Source organism: Sturnus vulgaris, chromosome 4 (assembly GCF_052056855.1).
Source record: "Sturnus vulgaris isolate bStuVul1 chromosome 4, bStuVul1.hap1, whole genome shotgun sequence".
In the NCBI taxonomy this organism is placed as follows: Eukaryota; Metazoa; Chordata; class Aves; order Passeriformes; family Sturnidae; genus Sturnus; species Sturnus vulgaris.
Window position 1 is genome coordinate 32,391,946 of NC_142246.1, and position 24,313 is coordinate 32,416,258.

General features: G+C 39.8%; 1 protein-coding gene across 5 annotated transcripts; it reads left to right on the plus strand.

Annotated features, from left to right (window-relative positions):
* The first annotated feature begins 1,832 nt into the window (after positions 1-1,832).
* Positions 1,833-21,701, plus strand: DCTD (dCMP deaminase). Of its 5 annotated transcripts, none has more exons than XR_015803118.1 (7): positions 2,194-2,423; positions 5,967-6,078; positions 8,096-8,231; positions 15,580-15,624; positions 17,021-17,137; positions 18,335-18,431; positions 20,390-21,701. XR_015803118.1 is itself a non-coding variant. In XM_014880490.2 (6 exons), the coding sequence occupies exons 1-6, from the start codon at positions 1,888-1,890 to the stop codon at positions 20,466-20,468; spliced, it is 576 nt and encodes a 191-aa protein (XP_014735976.1). In that variant the 5' UTR covers positions 1,833-1,887; the 3' UTR covers positions 20,469-21,701. The 5 variants fall into 5 exon arrangements, 3 of the variants coding, with proteins under 3 accessions (XP_014735976.1, XP_088019667.1, XP_088019666.1); XR_015803117.1 differs by lacking the exon at positions 15,580-15,624 and adding an exon at positions 18,042-18,208; XM_014880490.2 differs by lacking the exons at positions 2,194-2,423; positions 15,580-15,624 and adding an exon at positions 1,833-1,922.
* The last annotated feature ends 2,612 nt before the right edge of the window (positions 21,702-24,313 follow it).

Consider the following 24,313-nt stretch of genomic DNA (forward strand, 5'->3'; position numbering starts at 1 on the left):
AACACCTAGGGGAAATAAAAATGTAGCAAGGTTTCCAGAAGATGTGTCACTTTCCAACGTTATAGGAACCCACTAACTAAAATTCCACCAGAAGTCTTCCTCTTCAGGCCATATATCACTGCTGTGTTATAAGTAGTAGTAGTTAGTAGATGTTATGGTTTATCCTCAGAATCCTAATAATGAAAAGTAACAAATTTGGCATTGATAATTGTAGCGCTACAATTTTAATTCATACTTCAAGAGTGTAGGAGCAGATAAACAGATATACAATAGAGAACTTTTTGTACTGAATTATGCTATTTTTTCCCTCCCGATTAATTGAGTGCTCTTTAACTCTCTTCATGATCAACCGTAGTCAGGCTTTTCATTTCACCTTCAGGCTCGTGCTTTCCTGAGTGATGCTACTTTCATTAAATTTTTCTTTTTCTTGCATTTAAATAGTTCCTTTTCATTCATTAACAAATCATACATGAACATTTGTTGTCCCTATGAAATTATGCCAATAGAAGTCTTGCAAACTGAAATAGCTATATGTTTTCCCACTCTGAGGGCCGGAAAACTTGTCAGTTGAAGTATAACAGGTTGCTTTTGCCAAGTTTTCTGGTTACAACTGAATTGGAATATCTGTGAAATTAAGTAACATTTTCATATTTGATCGTTTGTCAGTTGTCTAAAAAAAAAAGCGCTAACTGATACAGCAAACTTAATATAAAAACATATTAGCAATACGCTTCTCTGTGTTAATCACTGCAGGTCTCTCTGATTTGGCATAGCTTCAAGAATAACTATGGGCATGGCAGGTTCCTTGGCATAACCGTCTTCTGGGACTCATGTTGGTGTAGTGAGGTACTCACTTGTACAATTTGCTGTGCATAGTCACTCAGTAAGGGAGAGCTAGAAAGACAGCTCCTGAGATAGGACTGCTGTGTACCCAGTTTCCAAAAAATGTCCTGTTTTCCAACCTGAAGCATCTTTCTGGATGAAGAGGAAGGTTTTTGACCAGGCTGCGGGAAACCATTCTCTCAGCCATGTCAGTAGATCACACTCAGATCAGTGGTGCAGCTCACATGCAGTGTGAACCCACGGCTTGCGCACACAAACCCCTCTTGGGGATGCTCTTAAAGGCAAGTGTTTTCCTTTTGTCCATCACTGAGTTCACTGCCCCTGTCACTGCCTCCAGTGGGAGCCGAATTGGTCACGTTCGGCTGGGTTTGGGCAGTCTTCACTTGATGCCTCGCAGCCCCGTGGAGCGAACATGTGTACCTTGCTCCCCTTTGAGTGCTTTCGCAAAGGCATGCCCTAGTGGCAGCCAGCCAGCCAAGGGAGGCAGCTTCTCACACAAGGAACACAAACACACCATACCAACATTTAATATTTATTATCATACCTTTTATTTTGGACTGTAATGGGATATATATATATATATATATGTATATATATATATATATATATATATATCTTCAGCTGCCTGCGCGTCCTGGGAGACTTCTACGACCTATCAGCAGCTGGAGGTATTAATAAACCATAACTCAATTTCCAAATCAATTTTATATCCAGAGAACAAATAAAACCTCCGATTTTTCGACGTTTTAATATGTTAATGTCAAGCTTTAATAAACAGCATTTACCTCAAGAGCGTGAGCAGGGTGAAAACCCGCATGCTTGTGTCAAAGCGTAACATTAGACAACATTTGTCAGAAAACTGAACAGACGTTCAAGTGACTGGTGTGTGGTGTCGCTGAGGCTCGCAGCAGCCCGGGCTGCAGCGGGATCAGCTGCCGGGCGCTGAGGGCGCACTCGAAGCCGGGCTCGGCACCCCGGCCCGCCCCCGGCCCCGCCCGCCCGTGCTGTGGCGCCGAGCGGCGAGAGCAGCGTGGCCACGGCAGGATGAGCGGCCCGCAGCCCGGCCACCAGCGGAACGGGTACGCGAGTGAGGGGCCCCCCAAGAGGGAGCGTCCCCAGGCTCTTCCCGCCCCTCAGCCCGCGGCTCCCTCTCCCTCCGCCACAGCGCTCCCCTCGCACGCCGGCTGACTAAACTTTCTCCGGGCGGGCCGGGCCGCTGCCGCCCGCGGGTGAAGAAGCCCTGGGTGGTGGGGCCGCGCCGGCCTCTGAGGGCGGGAGGGAGGGAGGGAAGCTGGAACCCTCCGGGACGGGAGGGCGGGAAGCTGGAACCCTTCGGGATGGGATGGCGGGAAGCTGGAATCCTCCGGGATGGGATGGCGGGAAGCTGGAATCCTCCGGGATGGGATGGCGGGAAGCTGGAATCCTTCGGGATGGGATGGCGGGAAGCTGGAATCCTTCGGGACGGGAGAGAGAGGCAGGGAGAGGAAGGTGCACGCAGCCGGGGGCTCCCGCGGCCAGCGCTGGGCTGGGAGAGGCCGTCACAGGGGAAGGCGTTTCCTGGAGCCTCTGAAGGCCCTGAGGTGATGGCATGGCCTGTTTTACTTGGGTTTGGTAATCGCTGGGATAGGGAAAAGAGCAGGCAGGGTGTCTTGTGCTCATTATTTCCGGAAATTAGGACCGGCGTGAGTTATATGCAATTAATTAATCAGAAGTGACTCTGTAAAAGTGAAGTACGTTCAGTGAAGGGAAGTGTTCTTGTGCTGCTTAATTGAGGCTCAGTATTCATACACAGTATTTGTCTTTACAGGTTTGATGGGTTATCTCCCAAGAAAATTGTGAATATAGTTAATTTGCAATGCACTGAGTATTGTTTTTCTGTAAGAAAGACTGAGTTTTTCTCTTTCAAAACCTTCCCTCCCAGTAGGGAATACGTAATGACCCTGTCTCAGTCCCTGTATGAGGGGAAAGATGAGTAAAGGAAGTAAAGGAAATCCCACATTAATTTAATCTAATAGTGATCATAAAATATGATATTTAAAGAAGAAGCTTGTATTGAAGGTGATCAAGAGCCCATATCCTGTTTGGCTTTTGAGGAACAAGAGTTTAGCTGAAGATGTTTATTTCTTACTTTCAATACACACTTCATTTTTTACCTGTGATTTCAATGCCAAGGTATTGATAGTTGGTCTTCAGTAGCATACATGATACTGGGGAATAATACTACTCGAATAGAGTTGTAACATAATGCACATGACATCAAAGATGAGGAAGTAGAAGAAAAACTTTAAAAAAGAGGGAGGTTGATCTGATACCCCCCAGTCCTCCAGTTGTACTGTATTGTTGTATAGCTGACTCACAATTGTTGTATGAAAAAATTTGAGGTGATAAATTTTGTCTTAGGATTCTCAAAAGGAATTTTCGTTATGGTAGACCATTTTTTTAAGTAGATGAATCACATTTATTCCGTTTTCAGATGGTATTACAGCTTACTTGAAGCCTAGATGGATGAAAAAGAAGTGAAAAGGGAGGCAGTGTTCTCTAGTTATAGAATCTTTTTCTCTATTTTCCCTTGAAATAACCTTTACAAAATTTTCTATAGACTACTAATTATTCTAAAATTTAGGTTTTTCTTTCCCCCCGTTGTTAGCAGTATTCTTCATGGCTTTCAGTTTCTACTATTTTTGTTCATAAGTTCTTATGGGTTATCCTAAGGGTAAGCCTTGATTGCCTGTTTTACAGCCAACTATAGTATTTTCTAGAGTAGCTTTCATTCATGCAATTCTAGAACTTGCAAATGAGCATAAAGAAGATTATCAGCTGCCCCAAATCCATAAACTAATTTCCATGTGTGTGCTTGACTGCTAGCCAAGGCCTTGGCTTCTGCTCAATCAGAAATTAAGTGGTTTATACCCATTTCACACTCTTGAGTTCTTGTGCACTGAGTTGAGGGAATTATCTTGCCAAACACGGTGATGTTAAGTAGAAGTAATTGAGTAAGGGCTTTGGGGGGTTTTTTATGTTCTCTTTGATGTAAGCCTGCTTATTTTTTAGATGTGCTCCTCTCCCTGTGAAGTTGGCACTCTGAGGGACCTCCTCTTACATACAGTTCTGTATTTATTAGAAAAGTAAATACTGGCTTTTGTATGTTTTGAATAAGTAGAGTTGCTAGGGAATAATTTAACAAAAGGAGATCTCACAACCTCTTAGTTCAGAGTAATACTATCTTTCTGGAGCCCTTTTCCCAGAATGTTTTATTCAGTATAGTTCTGCATTGTGTTTCATCCTTCTCCAAAGGCATCACTGTAAATGTCACTTAGCCAGGAGTGATCATTTAAAGTCCAGTTGTATTTTAGATTTTGTGAATCCCTTTTTTTGAGAAATTTTAAATAATCATAAAGCTGAAACATTATCTTGATGTTTCCGTTAACCTGTCAAAGTTCAGTTTGGCACGCAGTGGTGTGAGGGCATATCTTTAATCTCTTCTTTCTCTGAGCACTTTTCCTTCTTGGTAGGATATAGCCCCAACCCTTTAGTTACAGTGATTCAGGTCAGTTTGGGCATTTTTAGAATCACATACTTGATTCGTGTGTTTGCTTTGACAATTGGCAGTTCTGGGCACTGTTTGTCAAAGTGTGAGAGAGGTGTGTGGGTTCACATCAAGAGTGTGTGTTCCTCCCTCCTTACTTTGACATGGTAGCCTTAAAGATGGTCCTCATTCATTCCAAGAACAAGCCAAAATTGCTAACTTGTAATGTGCCACATACAGACTATTCAAAACCAGCAATTTATCTTTGGTAAATAACACCTTGTAGGTTTCTAAAGTACAGTTTTATCATGTGCTGGCATTGTTTTCACTCAAACAGTGTAACCTCTTTATGGCAAGCTAACTGCAAGCCTCTAATACATTGTTTTAGTTATAAAAATAATGATTAACTAAACACTTGCCTTCTAATGTTTATCTTCTGAAAGTGCTGGTACTAGTGTTGCTAGGAGATATCTTGCTGCCTGCAGTTACCTGTGATATATTTTTCTGCATGGCTGTACATCACATGAAGGGTATCTTGGTATTAAGCTGTTGTCTTTGGTAAGAGGAGCCCAAGAAGCAAAGTACTGTGCCCCTTGTATTTTGATAAGCTAATCATTGTATTTGAGATGTTCCATTGGTTTGGTTTTCAAGTTGTAGCAATGATAGGTGAGAGAATTAGGGGAAATTTCTTTCAATTTGATCTTTTGTTTGAAATTTCCAAAGCTTAAATATATGTGTGGAGAGAGGGATGTCTGCCTTTCTTTTCTTTGAGCTGAAAAGCACAAAAATCCCCCTGTTGTATCTTACCCTGTTAAAGCAGGCTTTCACCCATAAGCAGGCAAGAGAAAATGATGTATCACCTTTTTTTTTCCTTCCTCCTTCCCCCAAATATACTCTTCCTGGAAGGGAAAGAAGCAACCTTTTGTGTCACTTTCATATATTCTGTTTAAAGGAAAAGTTCTTGAACCAATCTCCTGTCAGTTTTTAGAAGGCTTTCATAAGACATAATCTCAAGAGAAAATTAGCAGGGAACTGTTGGAATGGCCTCAGATCTTTGATGGTAAATGTTGTAACAAGAGGTAAACTTACCGTGATAAGTGTATGGTCAGAAATTAATGCCTGCAGAGGAAGTTACCAAATAGGAAGCTACAGAGCACTTGTCGTAGGCAGAAGTACAAAATAACTTAGAGGCTGGCAGTTATCACAGTCATCATAAAAAAGATTATGTTGTTTGGGTGAGAAGAATGGCAGTACATGATATGCCTGAACCTTAGAAATATACAAGGTGTTATCTATAAAGGATAAATTGCTCTGTCTTTGAATTGCTCAGTGCTCTGAATATCTCAGCCTTCTTATCTAAAAATGAAATATGCAACCTTGCTTGGATGCCTTTTCCTTGAAAGGAAATGTTGCATGTGTAAGTTCCTGGAAAGCACTTAACACTGATGGTTTTACTATCAAAATATTAGTGAATGTGTGGTCTTAGCCACATTCTGGTACTGGTTACTTTAAATTTGTGTACATTAAAATGATACAATTTATAGTAATTCTAGGTCTGTGGTGTTTGCTGATGGCTGTTTTTTTCTATAAACTATAGTTTGAGCAGTGAAGCATCCTGCAAAAAAAGAGAGGATTATTTGGAGTGGCCTGAATATTTTATGGCAGTAGCTTTTCTGTCAGCACAAAGAAGCAAGGATCCAAGCTCTCAGGTAAGAATGCAACATATAGTAATAAAATAACCTAATGTATATTGCATATCGCATCAGATGTACTCATAGCAGTTTCAGGGATTTCTTAATAAAGGTTATTTCAGTGTATAGCTATTCAGTTTTTAACGTAGTCAGCACCTTCTGTTACAAAAATTCTCTTATTGGGCCTGACCTCATATGTATAATTTTGTGTGCATTTGGAGCTTGGAGTTTTATAAGTAATTTTTTCATCTGGAAGTTAGAATAACACATGCATTTTGTCTCCTTTTTCCTGTAAATATTGTCACTTTTAGAGGAGGATAAAACTGCTGGAAGTTTTAGGTTGTAATTTTTTAAGACACAATATTTTACAAGTTTTTTTCCTCACCTGTAAGAGTGTTTGTTTGTTTGTTATTGGGTTGAGTGTTGTTTTCTTCTAGTTTGTTCCTCCCTCAGGATCTCCTGTTCCCTATGCTTCACTGTCTATTCCCATTTTTCACGTGTTTCATGTGCCTTTGTTCAATATTGTTCACTATTGATTTGAGGTGATTGATACAGCTCCTGAAACATGCTATTCTGCAGGATCCAGTCCTGTTAGACTTCCTTTGTGTGAAAAAAATCAGGATGCAAATCCCAGAAAAACAATCTGTTCATTTCCTTCTGTACATTATGGCACTTAGCTCTCTGAAGGTTGTTCACTTGGGGCTAAAGTTTTGTTACCCAAGGGCTAATTGATAAACACATTGTGTGAATTGAAATTACTACTTTTGCAATTTCAACAAATAATATGGGCAGAAAACATAAAAATGGGACACATCATCATTCTTTAGGAAGAGTCCCTTTGTAGACTTGGGTTGAAGCAATGAAGGGTGGGAGTTAAAAGATTTGGAATTTTAGTGCATGTTTGCAATAAGTCACGAAGGCTTGTGGGGCCTGCATAAGCCAACACTTGCATTTCTGTTACATCTTTTAGAACTTTTCTTGTGCTCTTGTTGCTCATAGTGCTCATACTGCTGCTGCTGGGAAAGCTGGTTTGGGGGGCTGAACTTACATGTTTAATAGGGTTCATTCAGTGCTGTTTCTGCTCCCTTGTCCTGGTTTAGGGCAAATTTGGGAGGAAACCTCTGAATGGGGTCCCTCTAGGAAAGATTGAAGCGGTCCCTCCCCCAGCTGGTTCGGGAAAATATTTCCTCAGAGAGAAGTGGAAAAAAACCTGCTTATATAACAGGCAGAGCACTCCCCAGCACAAAAATGAACAATACTAAACAGCAAAGCTTTATTGCTGCTCCTAAGAGATGACAGGTTCAGCAGAGTCCCTTCCGTGGGTTGCAGCCCAGCTCACTCAGGCTGTTCTCAGTCCCTCAGGTGCTGGGAAATGCCACGGCCCAGACCAGGTCTGGTGGGCCACAGGTGTGAGCTCCTGGTGCTCCTCTGGGTTTTCAGTCCAGAGCAGGTTTGAACAATTCCAAGAAAAAGAAGAAAAACCCACAGACAAGGAACATTTTCTGCCTCAGCTAGCCAGAAAAACTAACCAAAGAGCAAAGGAGAGCTCTCTCCTGCTGTCCACTGCAGACAACACAGTCAGTGTGAAGGATACGGGGGAGCAAGTGCAGACTCTGATAATAACTCTGCACCTCTTCTCTCCCCCTTCACTCCTGGAACCAGTCTTAAAGCTGCAGAGCTCAATATCCAACACAAACAGAACAGACGACTGGGGATATGCAGGCATCATAAAGTCACTCCAGGACATCCCTGAACTAGGCTCATTTCATAAACAGACAGGGAACAGTGCTGGCAGGCTGGGATGTGAGCAGCATGACCAAAGGGATAGCTGAGTTCCATCTGCCCTGGCTTATTTCAAAGCCCCACCAGTTATGTACAATTGTAGCCCCACTCACTAGATGGTGTAACTTAGTATATTAAGTGAAGCTTGTATATCTTAAATGGAAATTGTAAGACTGACTATTCATGTCTCATCTTTATTGTTGACACGTTGTATTGCATGCTGTTGATACTATATAAATGTGATTTTATTTAGGTTGGTGCCTGCATTGTAAACTCAGAAAACAAGATTGTTGGAATTGGCTACAATGGGATGCCTAATGGTTGCAGCGACGATGTACTGCCCTGGACAAGAACAGGAGCAAATAGACTAGACACAAAATATCCTTATGGTAAGGCTTCTTGTGGTTGACAGATTATACTTGTGATGTCTGTTATCTGTGAAAGTTCAGCTGGTGAAGTATTGATCAGTTTTTCTTCCACTCGCTTGATATTGTTAATGTGCCCATATGTGGTACACCAGGATAAAAATTACAGTCTTTTTGAATGACTGACTTCCTGGTGAAATTGGTTCATAAATATTAGACATTTTGGACTGAGTAGTGAAAGCCTGTAAATATGAAGCAGCTCATTAGCACACAGTTGCAGTGTCTGCAGATGATTGCTACTTCTGTATGTTTGTCTCCACAGAAATTACGGAGTGTGTATATGCAAAACAAGTAATTGGGTCTAAAATACAGTTATTAAAATTATAATTGGTTGTGGGAAATTTCCATTTCAGGTGTTGATGGCATAGCTTATATATACTATGAAGAAGCTGAATATTTGTCTTGAAGTCTGTGTGCCTTGGGTCTACCCTTTTATGGATGAGGTGACTCTCATTGTTTATTTCAGCCTCTGATTTGATTCCCATTTACTAAATGGACAAAAGGAAAGAAGAGCAAGGATGGTTTCATGGCAAATGTGGTTGAGTGCTGCTTTAGATCTTGCCTTTGTCTTTCAAATAGGCATAGTTTGCTCTTCTGTAGGTGTTATTTAAACGGCCCTCCGTGAAATTTGGTGGACCTATCAGCAGGGCTGACTCTTGTGGATCAGGTGTGGTTTACAGGAACCAAGGAGGCTGGGCTGCCTCAGGCTTCATGCCATGAGTGCTATCTGCCACGTGTGGAAATGGAGTTGAGAGCTGCCTTGTGGCCTGCAATGGCTGATGTGGGGAACAAACCTTGGTTAGGACTGGTAGGAGGCCATACAGTCCCTGTGCTTCCTTAAGTACCCCTTAATCTTTCTGTACCCACTCCAGCTCCTGCTGCACGTCTCTGTGTGTCACCAATGCAAGCAGAAGCCACAAGCACAGAAAAAACAGGAGCTTCTTCATCCTGTGCTGCATCTCAGCCTGTCCTGAGCTCTGGAATGGCAGGGCGGAGAAGCACAAAAGAGAGAACCAGAGCCTTGGGAAATTTTCCTTCTCCCTGCATGAGTGAGGGAAAGTCAGCACCAGAGTTCACCTTTTGCAGAGAAATACTCTTTCAGTGACCAATATTTATCTCTGCCTACTAATTCTGTTTCTTACTTGTAACTAACAATTGATGTGATAGAGAAATTAAACTTGCATGAGTTTTGACATAGCCTGAGTTCGCTCAGAGCTCATTCTAAAAACCATTTTTTGGTTTTCTATAGCATTGAAGTGAAAGATGATATGCAGTGGCTTAGCACATAATTCATCAGTTTGATATTTTTGACTTCTTAAAATTCCAGTACTTTGTCCTTGTTCACTTTACCAATTTATTATAAAACCTCTAATGGCAACTCTTAAACTGGAGACCATTCTATATTATTTTTTGTAAGTGTATTCCCAATATAGGGCCAAATTTGAAGCCTGCTCTGAACCACTGGTTTTACATTTAGTGATGTGACCATAATGGTACAACTTAGTATGACTGCTCTTTATTTATAGGGTGAGGAAACAAGTGTTAGCCCATTGATTAAATATAAAGCAGTGAAAACAGAATATTGATTTTGGTTGAATCTTTATGCTGCTGTAAGGTCTCAGTTCTGCGCTAAAATCAGCGTGGGTGGTCTCTGGCATCTGAACATGTTCCAGGCACTGAAATCTAAGCTGACCAGTTTAAACTAAAAGTACTATGAGGAATTTTTGTACAAGATGATGTGAGAATTTTTTTTATTTTTGTTGACTCTGACTGCAGAAGATGTGGAGCATGTGATGTTTAAAAAATGAGCTAACTAGTAACAGCTTGGAGTGCAGAATTGATTTCCAGGAGTTGGTCTAACTACTACCCTTCCCCCCATTATCTTAGTCTTCACCTCATTAAAAAAATCACAACTTTGTAACACAAAGTGTCTGCTGTGATGAATAAACAACCTATTTTGTAATTCACAGATCATTTAAACTCTAGCAATTTCTTATTAATCTTGATAGCACAGTTGACAGACCAGACAAGTATTTATAAAAAAAAAATCTTCTGCTTAAAAAAATTCTGGTAGATGCAGCGACACATAGCATTGCTGCTAAAATCTCATTAAACTGTCATTTTTCCTTTCTCCTTTTGCTAATCATCACAAGCATTTGTGTAAATTGAACTTTTTATCCTTGCATTTTCCAGACTGGCTTGTTCAGAGACAATACAATTTTAGTGTGTGCTGCATTAGCTAATCATGGGAATGATGGCACTTTCATCACTGCAATGTAGCTTATTAGATGAAGCTGATGGTAATTGTGCATGTGCCACCACACTAAGTTGGAAGATGTCTTCTGGAGCTACTTCATGCATCTCTAGTGCTACAGAAAAGGTCTGGGGTTGGATCTGAGTGCTGACCACCTGGTCTTGGGTACTCTTGTGGGTTAGCCATGAACGCTTAGCTCACTTCCCATATTTTGCACCACTCTGACTAGCTTTCTCCAGAACAAAGCTTCAGTATTGCTCTTCCAGTGGTGCTCCGGAGGGCAGGGCAGAAAAAAGACTGCAAGAAAAGTCATCAGGTCCAGGCTTATAATACAAAGCCTGCTGAGATGGTATGCTTAGCCCTCCTCCTTCCCTCAGGCCATACTGGCAGATATGCAACACATACTCTGTTTCATGCTCTGAAAATCCCTCTCTGGTGGGCTACATAAAAGTCTTCTCTCTTCTTTATGCACTTTGAACTGAGACATAGAAAATAACTGTGTGGTGTCATGGGACTTGGTAGAGCTTGAGGAAACCCAGGGCTGAGGGCAGTGTGTTGCTGATGGAACCCTAAGATGAGCACGAGTCAGTCTGTGCCAGTTGGCCTCAGGGCCAGGGGTCAGTCCCTGGCCCTGTCTGTGTTTAGCAGCCTTGACATAGTAGGAGATTGGACCCAGAGGCAATCTTTGCAGAACAGTGTTCCATGATCCTATAACAAATTTATTGAGCTCCAGAAGAACTGATGGATGCATTGACCCTACAGCTCTGATCAGAGTCACTGTTTCATGGCTAAAAATCTTCCAATTTCCACCGTAAGTTTATCTGTGGTTAGTTTTTAGGTTCTTGAGTGTGCCAGCAATGTTCTTTTAGCTTTTCTTATTCACTGTGGTTAACCCTTCCTCCTTACCTGTGCATTTACTGATAACAGTTACCTTTTGAACTTCTGTTGTGAAGTTAAACAAGTCCTGTCACTCTCGAATTTTGCTGTATCTTGAAACTTGTTGGTTTGAAATTCACCACTGTCTTGGTTACCTATGTCTGCTGAGATATACTGTATGTATCTATCTTACACCTGAAGAGTGGGTTCTGCTCAGCTCACTGTTAGGGGCAGTGTTGTGCTTGATTAAGAAATCCAGGTCTAACCTGAGCTGCTACTGGAAAAAGGCATCAAATATGGTAGCTAGAGTTCACCTTTCCTTAGAGGATGCAAGCATTTGCAAGGCATTTGGATATTACAGGAATAGTGATGTGGATCACCTGTATTGATACTGTGCATTCCTTATGAGACTCTTGAAGTGGATAAAGACTCTTGCTTCTGGTTGTGGTGTATATTTGAACAGTATAGCCTATATCAGAAAGCACAGAGTGTGTTGCAGAGTGCCATTTTTCGCAGCACAAAATCAGGGTTTTGTCTTTATGTTGGAACTGGCTCCAGGCTGCCAGCCAGTGACAGCAGCAGGGATGTGTCTGTGCATGTGAGAGAAATGGAAGGCCAGTTTTACTAAGATGTTATTAAACATTTACTAAGACGTTATTAAAAGTCTTGCTGAAGCATTGTGTTCAGTGCTGTGTGCAGAAGCTTCTTAATAATTAGGCAAAATTCTGTCTTTCAGAGTCAAAAGTGTGCCCTCTGTTTCTGTTAGATGAATTTGAGGATTTGTTGATGCTCAGTTTCTTCTCACCAGTCATCTAAAATACTACATTTTTCTCCTATTAACACAAATATTCCCACTAAATCTAGTTGCCGTGCTCCTAGTATGCCCTCTGTCTCCACTGTAATCTAAGAACATCCATTTGACAACCAATCTCTAATTAAGGATTTTTAAATTAAAATGACTGGCAAATTTTAAAACCTCTGAGCAATACAGAAAATATTGAGTAAGTATGCTTACAAATATTTATACAGGTTCAAATGTGATAAAATATGTGCTGTGGCAAAAAGTATGCTCTAATTGAACAGTACCTGCTGTGTAAAATGAAACAAACTGTTATCAACATTTCCTTGTGTTAGGATTATGAGCTTTTTGTCAATTTTTAAGAGAAATGAACACTCAACAATATTCAGGCAAATGTTAGTTTTATAGAAGCTGTTATTTTGACAGCACAAAATTTGATAAGGCACTCTGAAGAAGTGTGTTGCTCTCTCTCCAATTGGCAGTGCAAAGACAAGGCTTCACCTGGGAAGGGGATCTATAGGAGATGGTCTCCATTTATAGCCACTCACTCTTGTCCTGCATGGTCTTCTGTCCAGTTCTGGTGTCATACATCAAACCTGTAGAAAGTTTGGATATTTAGAAACAGCAATTCTCCTTGTTCTACTTGCTCTCTAAGAAGTACCTCTGTGTTCTGCTAGGAGTAGAACCAACTTAGAGCAGGATGGGAGAAACTGTGAAATAGGGTGGGTTAGCTAATGCTGCTCAGGTGTTGAGAAGGGCTTCTCTGGTCTGACCCAGCAAGTTTTGTGATGTTCATAAATGGGCTGAGTGGTTCCCGTCTTCACTTCCCGGTTTTGTCATTCATGGAAGAAAGCAGTGAGGCTGGGGTTCCATTTTTCTTACTGCAGTCTGAAGAGGCTAGGACTCCCAACAAATCTGCTGGAGTTATCCTTGCCTCTGTGCCCTGACCAGCTGCTCTTCTCCAGCTCACACAGATAGAGAGAGAGAGAGAGAGAGAGAGAGAGCAGCAGGAAGGGCTAAGGACAGTGCTAACCCAGCATCAGTGTCCTGCCTGCCCTTAATGAAGTGATGAGCAACCATCCCTATGCTTTCAAAAAGGTTGAAAAAAGTAGATGTCATTCTACAAGTTCCAGATCCATCAACTAATGCCCCCAGTGGTTGTCACTCCAGACTCTATTCCTTAAATTAATGTTTTGATACCTTCTGGGATTCTTGCTGTGTTCAGTGTCAGAGTTCCAGCAAGTAAAGGATAACAAAATTCTTAGTCTGGCTCAATTAGTAATTAATAGCACTAAAAAAGTCATTCTCCCTAGCCCTTCTTCTGATTGCTTCTTTAAAGGGTCTTTAAAGTTATGGTGGTCCCTAGCATGCTCTTCATCAAGCATGTAAGCCTTTAAACAGTATTAAACACTTGGACTAGTCTTGTGGTTCTTATAAAATTGCTAGGCAGAACACGTTTAGAATGTGGGAAGAGTACTTCTGGCTCTGCAACCCAGTGGGATCATGCTTAAGTGTTCAATCCTGAAAGATTACCATTTATAGGGTAAGCAGGGGTCTCTTATTTACAGGTGAGCTTAAGGATGAGTACTACCCCAGCTACCCAACACAAACCAGCATGCAATGAGAAGAGATAGAAACACTAGCAATTAATACTACCAGTAATGAAGCAGTCATTCATCGGCTTTTTTCCTTTTTTTTTTCTCCCTTCTCATGAACATAGTAGCAGGTGGTGGGAATGTCAGAGCACACACTTAACTTCTTGTTGCATAGTTATTTCTTCAGCTAATGAAGCCTTTTGAGAATACTTTTCAAGCTGCTTTTCCAGAACGGAAACCAGTGTTGTGGACTTGATATTATGTTGGCTATATGTGAATTAAAATAAATAAATAAATAAAGCTCTGGAGCCCTTCTTAGGGTATTGTAAAAATTCATAGTTTTACTAGTCTGCTTAAAGATAGAGTTTTCAGAGTTCTGAACACTATGCACCTGTGAAAGGTTATTTTAAGTTAGCTTCTTACTATCTCAGAGAGGACAATTTGTAACTATTAGCAAGAGCTCTTATCAGCTTAGCTTCATAACACCCCAAATGTAAACTAGTTAGTCATTAACAAGAGGGATTTTCTGGGTTTGTTTTCTCTCTCAAAAAGCTGGGCAGGTCTGTAAGAAAAATCTGGGGGTAATAGAACCTATCTTACCTGGTTAATGCCTATTTGTCAGAGAGAGGTGAATATGAAAATGAGGGAATTAAGAGTGATGGGACGAAGCTTAAAATACTTGTCTGATGCCAGCACCTTCTTAAGAACCATCTGGCATAATACCACTTTATAAGTAGAAGATTTGTAGGGAGATGTATAAAACAAAGACACATGTAATGATAGTTCCCCAGAATATACTTTCAAATCACAGCAACTGAGACAAAATGGTTTGGTATTTAATAGCCCAGTAGACTAAAAAAAGTAACACTGGATGGAAAATTATTTCTGGAATCAGCACAAGGTTCTGGTCCTTACTAGTTTCTGCTGTAAGTTCAGTAATAAGTACTTGGTTAGACACATGAAAAATGTACATAATTTTCTATTTGAAATGAAAATTTGCTGGGTTTGTTGTAGACTTGAGTACTTTTTGTCTTGGAATGATTAGTCTGTTTCTTACTGTCTTTGTGTCTTCTGTCCACATGGGATTTCTTAACTTCAGATTGTATAAAGATGGTCAGGAGGCAAAATTTATGGTTTTTCCTTGCTCCAGCTGATTATCTTCTATAAGTTATTCTTGGCCTGATCTTGTTTTCGCTTGGAAAGAAGTTTGTTGTTGAAAGTTTGTAGAAGTCTGCCAAAAGAACCTTTTTCTCTCATTAGTGCAGGAAGGAAACTTGTTGCAGTACTAATAATGAAACTCGTCTGGTTTTACGGCTGAAGATTTCTGTGTTTTAGTGAAGGAAAAATATTTACTGAAGGAATTAGTTTTGTTTATTTTTTAGTTTTGGGAGCCTTTGAAAAGATCCTTCTTTCTGGAGGCCTTCCATATTTTAAACTGCTGCTTAGAACATAAATATATTGTTCAAAGAAACTTAAAAGTGATGTTTCTGTCCTGTTGACATAACCCCTACTTCCAGTTGTGGAAATTATATCACCCTTTTACTCAATCCTCTGTCACTCCAGAAAAATAATTCTCTATTTATTGTAAAGGCTTTATAAGATTGGTGCAACTTAGTAATATACTTGGAGTTCAGCATATTTTCTGGATTTTCTAAATGTGTAGGTTCATATAACTGCATTTCTCATACACTTAATGGCAATAACAGTAGTAATAGAAACAGTGAAAAATAATGAAAGAAGCCTTAATGTGATGTTTCTTGGCTCTTGGTTGTTTTTTTTCTTTTTCAGTTTCCTATTTTTGTGTTGGTTTCTGGCTTTCCTGGTTATGAGAAGGTATGTGGACAGCATAACAGGGGCATGGTAGAAGCCAATACTGAGCTGTCTTTTGCAAGTGTTTGGTCTTTTGTGACTTGCCTGCATGGGAAAGTTTGTGTGCTGTAAGTTAGGCTGTAAATTTGTAGTGCGTTAGCTGTTGTATAGAAAATTCCATGTAGACATTTAGCGCATATGGAAAACATTTCCATTCAGCAATGATTCCTGCGTGTTGAAGGTACTGCACTCAGTTATTTGTGTGGTGAGATCATTCACACAGAGGTCAGCATATAGCACCAAGTTTACTATGAAGTTGTGCTGTGAAACTTGGTCTATTTTAATTTTCACATGGGCACAAGGGAGAAGAAAACGACTTAAAAAAAGTCTGTTCTTCAAAACAAGCAGTGGAAAACCTCTTAATGTCTGCACATGCAGGTCTCCAAATGATCTCAAACCCACACCGCACTTCAGCATCTGTTTAAGAAGTCAGGGCAGCAGGCAGTTGCTTAGTAGGTAGGTATATAAATTATGCAACTTGCTGTTATTCCTAGGAGTAAACAGGAAGTTCTCGCAGAGATCCTTATGTTTTTTTCAGTGCTTGATTGTGGATGACACAGAAACTGCACTCTGCTCAGCTGTGCTGGTAACACATTAGATAATCTGCTCATGTGTACCTTATAAACAGTGAAACCCTAAGGTGCTGTCTGTCCAGAAAGAGCTATTGTGTTATGGTGGAGTAAGGCAGGATGCTCCATTGCTACCTGGCCTGTCTCAAATCCATGGAGAAATACAGGACTTTGTTTTCCTGCTTATGAAGTCTGGCACCTTTTAATAAGCAGTAAAGTCACTCTAATATTAAAGCTGGATGTTTTTATGGCCGAGTGTGTCTTGTGTATTCTGGGGGTGGGAGAATCCTGCAGCAGTGCTGAGCCATTCTGAGGCCCAGAGGACGGAGCTGCTCGGCTTTACTTGGCGATTCTGCCGCCTTTAAGAGCGCACAGCGCGCTCCTACAGCCATAAGACTGTTCCTATCTGTGCATGTAAACACATAAATGAGCTGTTTTATACTGGCAGTTAGATACTCCAGAGAGTTGTGAAGCTGTGAGATATTGCTTCACTAAGGGTGGTTGCAATGGCTTGGCCCACAGCCTACGGCTTTGTTGCCTGCAATAGGTGTTAGCAAATGGCACTGCTAATGCACTTAATGATATCATTACTAATCGGCAGCCTGGTCAGAACAATTGACCTTCATTGATGTTGGTATTTCTACTTTTATTTCTTTCTCTGCCCTTTATGATAAGCTGTGCAAGCTATTTGCCTTTGAAAAGATGTAAGCAGCTATATTGTAACACTTTAATTTTAGTTTGACCGATTTCTTTTAATGATCAGTATTATGAATTGTTTCTTGTTTAATCAGTGTGCCATGCCGAATTGAATGCCATCATGAACAAAAACTCAGCTGATGTGAAAGGCTGCAGCATGTATGTTGCCTTATTTCCGTGTAATGAATGTGCAAAGCTCATCATCCAGGCAGGTAAGCAGTAGTGCCAGCTTGCTTTTTCAGGGTTGCAGTGCAGCCTGCTCATTGGTATCTTCTAATAGATGTATTTGATGTTAAATTGCTGATGTTAGATCTAAATTAATTGCACTGTCAACCTCATAAGATGCTACTTGTGGGGGTTTTTTGCATCTGAATGGTGCCAAATTTTTCCAGTGCTAATTGCATCTACTGTGATTCTAAACGTGCCTCTAATTTAGGTTTGTAACTTCTTAGACCAGGAGCTGCCAAAGAACAACACAGACTTTGCATATAATTACTGTCAATTTTACTGTGCTCTGGCACATTGAATAGAGTAGGGCAGAAAGAAATAAACTTCTGCATGACAAAAGGTCTGTTGGGAGTATATACATGAAATTTTAATTTGAATGTGATGCATGCTAGATATCTGAAGATTTTAAAATATCTTTGCTCATAAACATCGTAAGATTTCTACAATCCTACTTTAATTATGTCTTTCATTACAATTATTATAAACCTGTGCCACTGCAGTGAGGGTGCTGGCCTTAATGTGTCTCCTTTTTTGAGATTAGACAGCGTCTGCAGCAGGCTTCAGTTCTGTAAAAATCTCTGCTTAAAGTAGCATGTATTTTGCTCACTGAGTGAAGTCATGCAGTCCCAGCATGGATTGCTATTCTGGGGAGTGTCTCTCACTACCAATGGCCACAGGAATATAAGAAGAAAGCAGTAAACAGAACACTTCTTTATTTCGGTTCAGTATGGTTTGAAATCAAGAGGGGTGAAGAGGGAAAGATGATGGTATTCTGCCTTTGTGCTTCATACAATTCTCTTACTTACAGAATCAAAATCAAATGATCTTAAAGGTAGATTGACTGCTTGCTCTCCATGTAGTCACTCATCCTTTTCCTTATGCACTTAGGTCAGCACTAAATTGCAATGTATTGATATTCATGCTGTCTGGCAAACACAGGAAGATGTTGATCAGCTGTGAAATGCTTGTGAATTCTCTTTTGAAGCCTTTATATTTCTCCCTTGCCTAAGTGATTTAGGCAAAGATCATTCAGCAATTCTACACAGCATACATTTGTGAGTAGAGATGTACCAAGGAGTTGTAGAGCATGTGCATGAATGCTGCCTCTTCTGATTTTGTGCACCTGACATTACTATTTTTTTCAGTGTAATTCTAACATTTTTTCTATGTGACTTCTTTAGGCATAAAGGAAGTTATTTTCATGTCCGACAAATATCATGACACTACAGAAATGACAGCTGCACGAAGGATGTTTGATTTGGCAGGTATTATATATAGGTGAGAGAACTAACTTTATTTTTATTCTGGAATGGAAGAGAAGGGGTGCGTGAAAGAGACCAACTTTAGAGAGAGGGAATTTAGTGACTAACTTCCTTCTTTCATTCATATAGTATTTTATTCCTCTGTAGTGTTTGTAGATGGCTTACTCTGTAGGACTGTCTTGACAGACTGTTGCACCATTCTTTTGTCTTGTGTATGATTAAAGTTCAATTTTGAAATGTTTGTATGAGAAAATGGTCCATGACTCATTTTCTTCCGGGAATGCAAGTGAAATTGCCGAGGGGGTGGTTGTTACATTTGTTACATGGGAGAGTCTTCCTTGACCCTGCTTTGAGCAGGAGGTAGAGCTAGATGATCTCCTAAAGTCCCTTGCAGCCTGAATTATCTTGTGATCATGAGAGTTGGACTGAAACAACTAACTGATTTTTTTTTTGTTTTTGTTTTTGTGAATTACTCCATCCTTATTGAAACTTCAGTTCTTTTTGTTGCAGTCAATTTGGGAAAATGTCAAACAAGCCGCCTATAATTAATTCTTGGTACTTACAGCTGTTCATCTTCTTTGGTCAGCTTTTAGGTGAGAAAAGGGTAAAACTTGGAATATTTGCCTTATAGTAATGATACTTTGAAAAATGTTTCAAGAATGGGGTTTTTAAAGACACTGACAGAGATACCTAAAGACAAACTGTTCTACAGCGAGTTTGATAGGAGTAACATGCTGTGGGTGAGGCTAATTATGTCGTCAGGGAGGCTTTGCAACTCTAAAAAGTTTTATAGTATTAATATAAAGACTTTGAAAAATTTGCAAACATAACAATTCTGGCAGATAAAATTTTAGGATGAAAGATACCTACTGGGCTAAGAAACATCCATGGAAAAACACAGCAGTACTTGAAATTCAGATTTAGTCCTTCAGTGTATTTCCTGTCTACTAAGACTATTTGACTAAGAAGCATAAATCATTCTCTTGCAAGTCAAATCTTGTAACTTCTCCAAGGTGAGAAATGTTTCTTGCATTTCAGATTGCTACTTGGAACAAAGCATTCAGAGTTTCTGTGGTCAGCAGCATGTGCTTTCCTGCGTTGACTCTTACTTATCCTTGTATCGATTGCTGAGGGTGTAGGTGGTACTTAATGAATCTCTTGAACTGAACTGCAGAGCTTAATTAGACACTAAATCCACACTATTTGCATAATCTTTTGTTTACTGGTAGACTGGAAAATATATGCTCGGTCCCTGTATACCTTCCTTGCTAATTGCTGTAGCAGATGCTGTAATGATAATAAAAGGAAGCATTTTTTGGCAGGATTAATTTTAGAGTTCTAAAGTTACAATTTTTAAATGATTCCCTCTTAACTAGTTTGGGTTTTACCCACTATGGCATAATGTGATCTATTCCCCTTGCACAAAAAATATTTTATTATGCTGACACAAAGCTTGAAAGTGTTTTTCTAAAACTTGGCAGGAAAAAATTATTCAAATATCAATATTATCAAAATGTATTCCAAAAAATCTTTTTTATATGCATACGTATACGGAAGATTTAAATCTTTTTTTCTGGATACGTATATCTGTATCTAGATGTTTAAATATATCTTAAAATATTTGAAATATTAATATATATGAGCAAAAAATCGCAGACCTGGTAACATGATGCCACCACCTGCAGCTAAGTTGGTAAAAGTCCTTTGACTCCTGGGTAATTTATAAATTCCAATAGCTGAAGAATATACAGGGTAACCCACCCCATGTGTCTTTTTGTCTTAGTTTTCTTATCCAGGTTTCTCTCAGTGTGGTGCACTATAATTGGCTCCCATAGAGAAGAAAACTACGAGAATCCAAGGATGTGTTTTTTGAGATTTTTTTTATTCCGTCAAAAATTTAGCTGGAACTAAAGCAGGCAAAATGTTTTAACCACTCACTAACAAATATCTGTATTTTTCTTTTTTTTTTTTTAGGGAATTCAAGCCAAAGTGTAACAAGATCATCATCGACTTTGATTCAATTAACAGCAGACCAAGTCAAAAGCTTCTGTGAATTATGTCTCATTAAGTCTTTAGAAGAGTGTGATTATCCTTTTCTAAAATGCTGCTAATGCCTTTCATCTTGAAGTTACTTGCAACTTTTTAATGGTTTCTGTAGCTGAAGTAGAATTATAAGGAATCTAAGGCATAAAAATGTCCCTCTCACTTCATCTTGTCTGTGGAATCTAAATCTACTTAAAAAATTTTTATACCTTTTTCAAAACTGCTTAAAAAGTGGAGACATGTAGATGAAACAATATAAGTAAAGAAAACTGTTCTGATTCTTCCTGTATTCATCACCACATGCTCTGATGGGCTGTCAGCACAGATTTAGCTTCAGTTTAACAGCAATACTTGTAGCCAGTAGTGGAATATGCTAATAGATGTTGATCTCCTTGTTGGATAGGTGGATCTTAACAGTTGATCCTAATAAAGAACAAAAAATGTTATCCATGCAAATGCTGATCTTCCAACTAGCATAACACTAATATTTAAAAGGTTTTACAGCTTTAGGAATGTGTGGCATTTTGCTTGTTACCCAACAAATGAAATGCAGATTTTTCTTTTAATCGATATCTGACATTGCCATACTTGGGGAGGGTTGAGAGAGGAAGCTGTTCTGAGAATTGTCCATGCCTGAGTGAGCTTTACAGGTGCTTTCAAATTCTTGTTTTCCCCAAGACTCCAGAATTGAAGGGGCTTGAGGGAGTAAATAATTTGGCGCTTTACCTCTGGGACTTTTACACTGTGTTTTCATGTGTAAAAGAAAATAATTTTATTGGTCTAAGCTGTTCCTAGATAATCCAACACAGCTCACTCTTAAACTCCACCTGTAAGGTAACTGAATAATTTTTTGTCCTTTGAGAGCAATTGGAAATATTCAACCCATATCCATATCTGTGCCAAAAGATGTACTTAGTGTTAGCTTGTTTCCCCAGTGCTGACATAGTATCTCCATTTTCATAAATGTTGCCTAAAATAATATCCTTTTTAATTTTATCTTGAGATCTGGGAATAAATTTGAGTTCCTTTTCTCTAATTTGATTTTTAAAAATTAAATATGCCTAATGGCTTTGTTTAGATAACATTGGTGGTTGTTTGTTTTGTTGTTTTTGGTTTTTTTTTTTTTTTAATGTGGTTATAGTTCAATGATATTTTATTTTCTCTACCAAAGCTTTGTTTCGTATTTTGGGACATGATGTAATTTGGCTTCATACCAGTATTATTAAAGTCTTATTAAAATCCACTACACTGAAGTAGACTCATTATTATAATATTAAGTCATGCACTTGGCTCCAGAGCGCTGCTGTTTTTGCAATCATATGGAAAGCATATTTTGTGCATTTGTGATATTACATAAAGTATAATGTTCATGAACCATTTGACTACTAAAGGGATCTCTGTAATGTATTATGTGTCCATTTATAAGATAATTTCTGAGTTTTTCCTACAGCTGTTTTCCACATCAAAATTGGTCTGTGGCCTAGTGCCAGAAGAAGAAATTTGCACATATGTGTCGGGGGGGAGCATGAAACCTGAAAAATTACTTTAATAAAATGTCACTAAGCCAGTTTATGCATATCTTTTTCTTTGGTCTGAATTAGTAAGTAGAAACATTTTGACTTTTATGTCTGACAGTCGGACAGATGGGAGAGAAGAAGCAGAATTTTTGGGTTTTGCAGCAAAATTGCTATTTTCATCATACATAATTGGTAATCTAAGTTCAGATTTAAAATGTATATGCATTGTGATTCAAGTTAAGTGTTTCATGTTAGGCCTTGGATACTGTGAATGTGTAATGTGCATAACAACGTGAAAGGTTTTTTGAACCAATGTCCAGATGTTTTCAGGAAGGTAGCTTTTCTTTTATAAACTTTTCTTTTCCCCCAGGACTTCCTGGTTGTGCAACTAAAAAGCAGTACTGTAGAAAAGGATAGGATTTTAGAGTTCTCCTGGCCAGGTTTTGATCTGATAGAAGCACATGTACAAATATCAGAGTAATGGTCAGTCGACTCAGGCCAGTAAGTGGACTCAAATTTCCATGGCAACTTTATGGAAGGGGAAAAAGCATATATACAACTCTTGAGACCAGGTATGCTTAGTTTGAGGGTAATGTTTTAGAGAAAATCTTAAAGAAGTTTTGATCCTTACTTAGTGCATGTCCAGAAGTCTGTACACTTCTCAGATTTTTTTGGTTTTGTTTTAAATGGTTCAGGAGATAGTACTTGGACTTCCAAATAAAGAGCACTTAGTATTGGATATAAAGAAAACAGCTAAATATAATAATCTGTATTTCTGCTGCTGAAGCTCAAGTTCAAAATATATAGAACTATTTGGAGTGGAAGGATTTCTAGAGAGTATTTAATCTTACCTCTTGCTAAAAGAACCATCGATTTACAGGTTAGATCCAGTTGCTCAGGTCTTGTCCAGGTGAGTTCCCTACAAGAACAGAGATTCTGCAGCCTTTTTGGTCAGCCATTCCAATTCTTGATGCTCACTGTCTTTCCTCCTCTGTGATACAGGCACTGCAACAGGATCCACCCAGTGGATGCAGGGATCCAGGTGGATTCTGTTCTTTCAAGCTGCCTTCCATCCACTGGGCACTCAGCCAGCTGGGGGTTGTTCTGTTTCTAGTGTAGGACTTCATCAAGTTTCCATCAGCTCATTCCTCCAGCCCCTACTCCAGCTGGACTTTGAACTGTTTGGACTTTGAGCCTGATGGTTCACTCAGGTGAAACTGCACAGGTCCTTCTGTGGCTGCCAGCACCACTGGGGAAGGGGAGCTGACTGCAGGCTCAGGCCTCAGTAGGGTTTGCTTGAAAAACCTAGTACAGCAACCTGAAAAGAGACCCTGGGGTACCTTGGTACCATGAACTAGAAGTCACATTCAATAGAATGCTGAGGTCCTATTCAGTTCAATATAATGCTGTCTTAACAGTTAAATCCTGCCAGCATCTAGGTTTTCCTTACGAATATTAGACCATTCCCTTGTCAGAAAACCCAAGGAATTGGCAGTCTTATTTACATAAATTTCATTTAAGAAAGGGTGGTTTCACAGGCTGGCATACTGAGTAAAAACATAATCTGCATCTTTGAAGCTTTGATCACTGACTGCATTTTATTGCTTTGTATATTAGAAATATTTCTACAAAGATTACAAAAAGTGTGCTGTGACCAGTACAGTTGTTCTGATTTCTCAAATAGCCTGTGATAATGCTAGCAATAGCTTAGCCTGAAATCGCCATGTACATAACTGCAGAAGCTGCAGCAGTTCATCAGCTAACAAAATGAATCTTGCAGGGATTTTAAGCTGTTGACAACATGCAAAATGAATGAAAATTCTGGCTTGGCACGCTTGGCTTTTCTCTCTGAAGCTGGGCCATAGGAGTCTCTATGCAGGTGAGTGAAGTGGGGCAAGCATAGAGGCCTCACCTGATACCCTGAAGCAGCAATTGCACGGGGTTGGGGCTAATTCTCACCTGGTGCCTGGGGTAAGTTTATGAGCTGCAGCTGGGGCTGTGGGGAGCAGGTGGGCTTTAGGGAGCCAGGAAACGGCTGTGGAGCAGCAGGAGACTCATAAAGGAGCAGGCAGCAGTGCTCTAGTAATCCAACAGAGTTGGTTTGGGTTGCTGCTGCACTGGGAGCACTTAAGAATGAAGTACAGAAGTGACCACAGCTGAAAGGCCATTTATTTGCAGCTGTTTCTTCTCAGTTGCAGGCAAGAAAAGGATTTCTGTGATAGAGGGCTGAAAGTGTAAAGTACCAACTCTTTCTCTCTTCAGTGGGGATGGCTCAAAGGGTTTTGCACCACTATAGTTTCTTTTAGCAGATTTATCTCCCGTCCCTTTAAAATCCAGG

Bases quoted from the DNA above. Each gene is read 5' to 3' on its own strand.
- DCTD (XM_088163540.1), top strand. From the start codon at position 2,212: ATGGGATGGCGGGAAGCTGGAATCCTCCGGGATGGGATGGCGGGAAGC. The intron at 6,079-8,095 runs GTAAGAATGCAA...GATTTTATTTAG, and splicing joins GCAAGGATCCAAGCTCTCAG to GTTGGTGCCTGCATTGTAAA. The intron at 17,138-18,334 runs GTAAGCAGTAGT...TGACTTCTTTAG, and splicing joins AAAGCTCATCATCCAGGCAG to GCATAAAGGAAGTTATTTTC.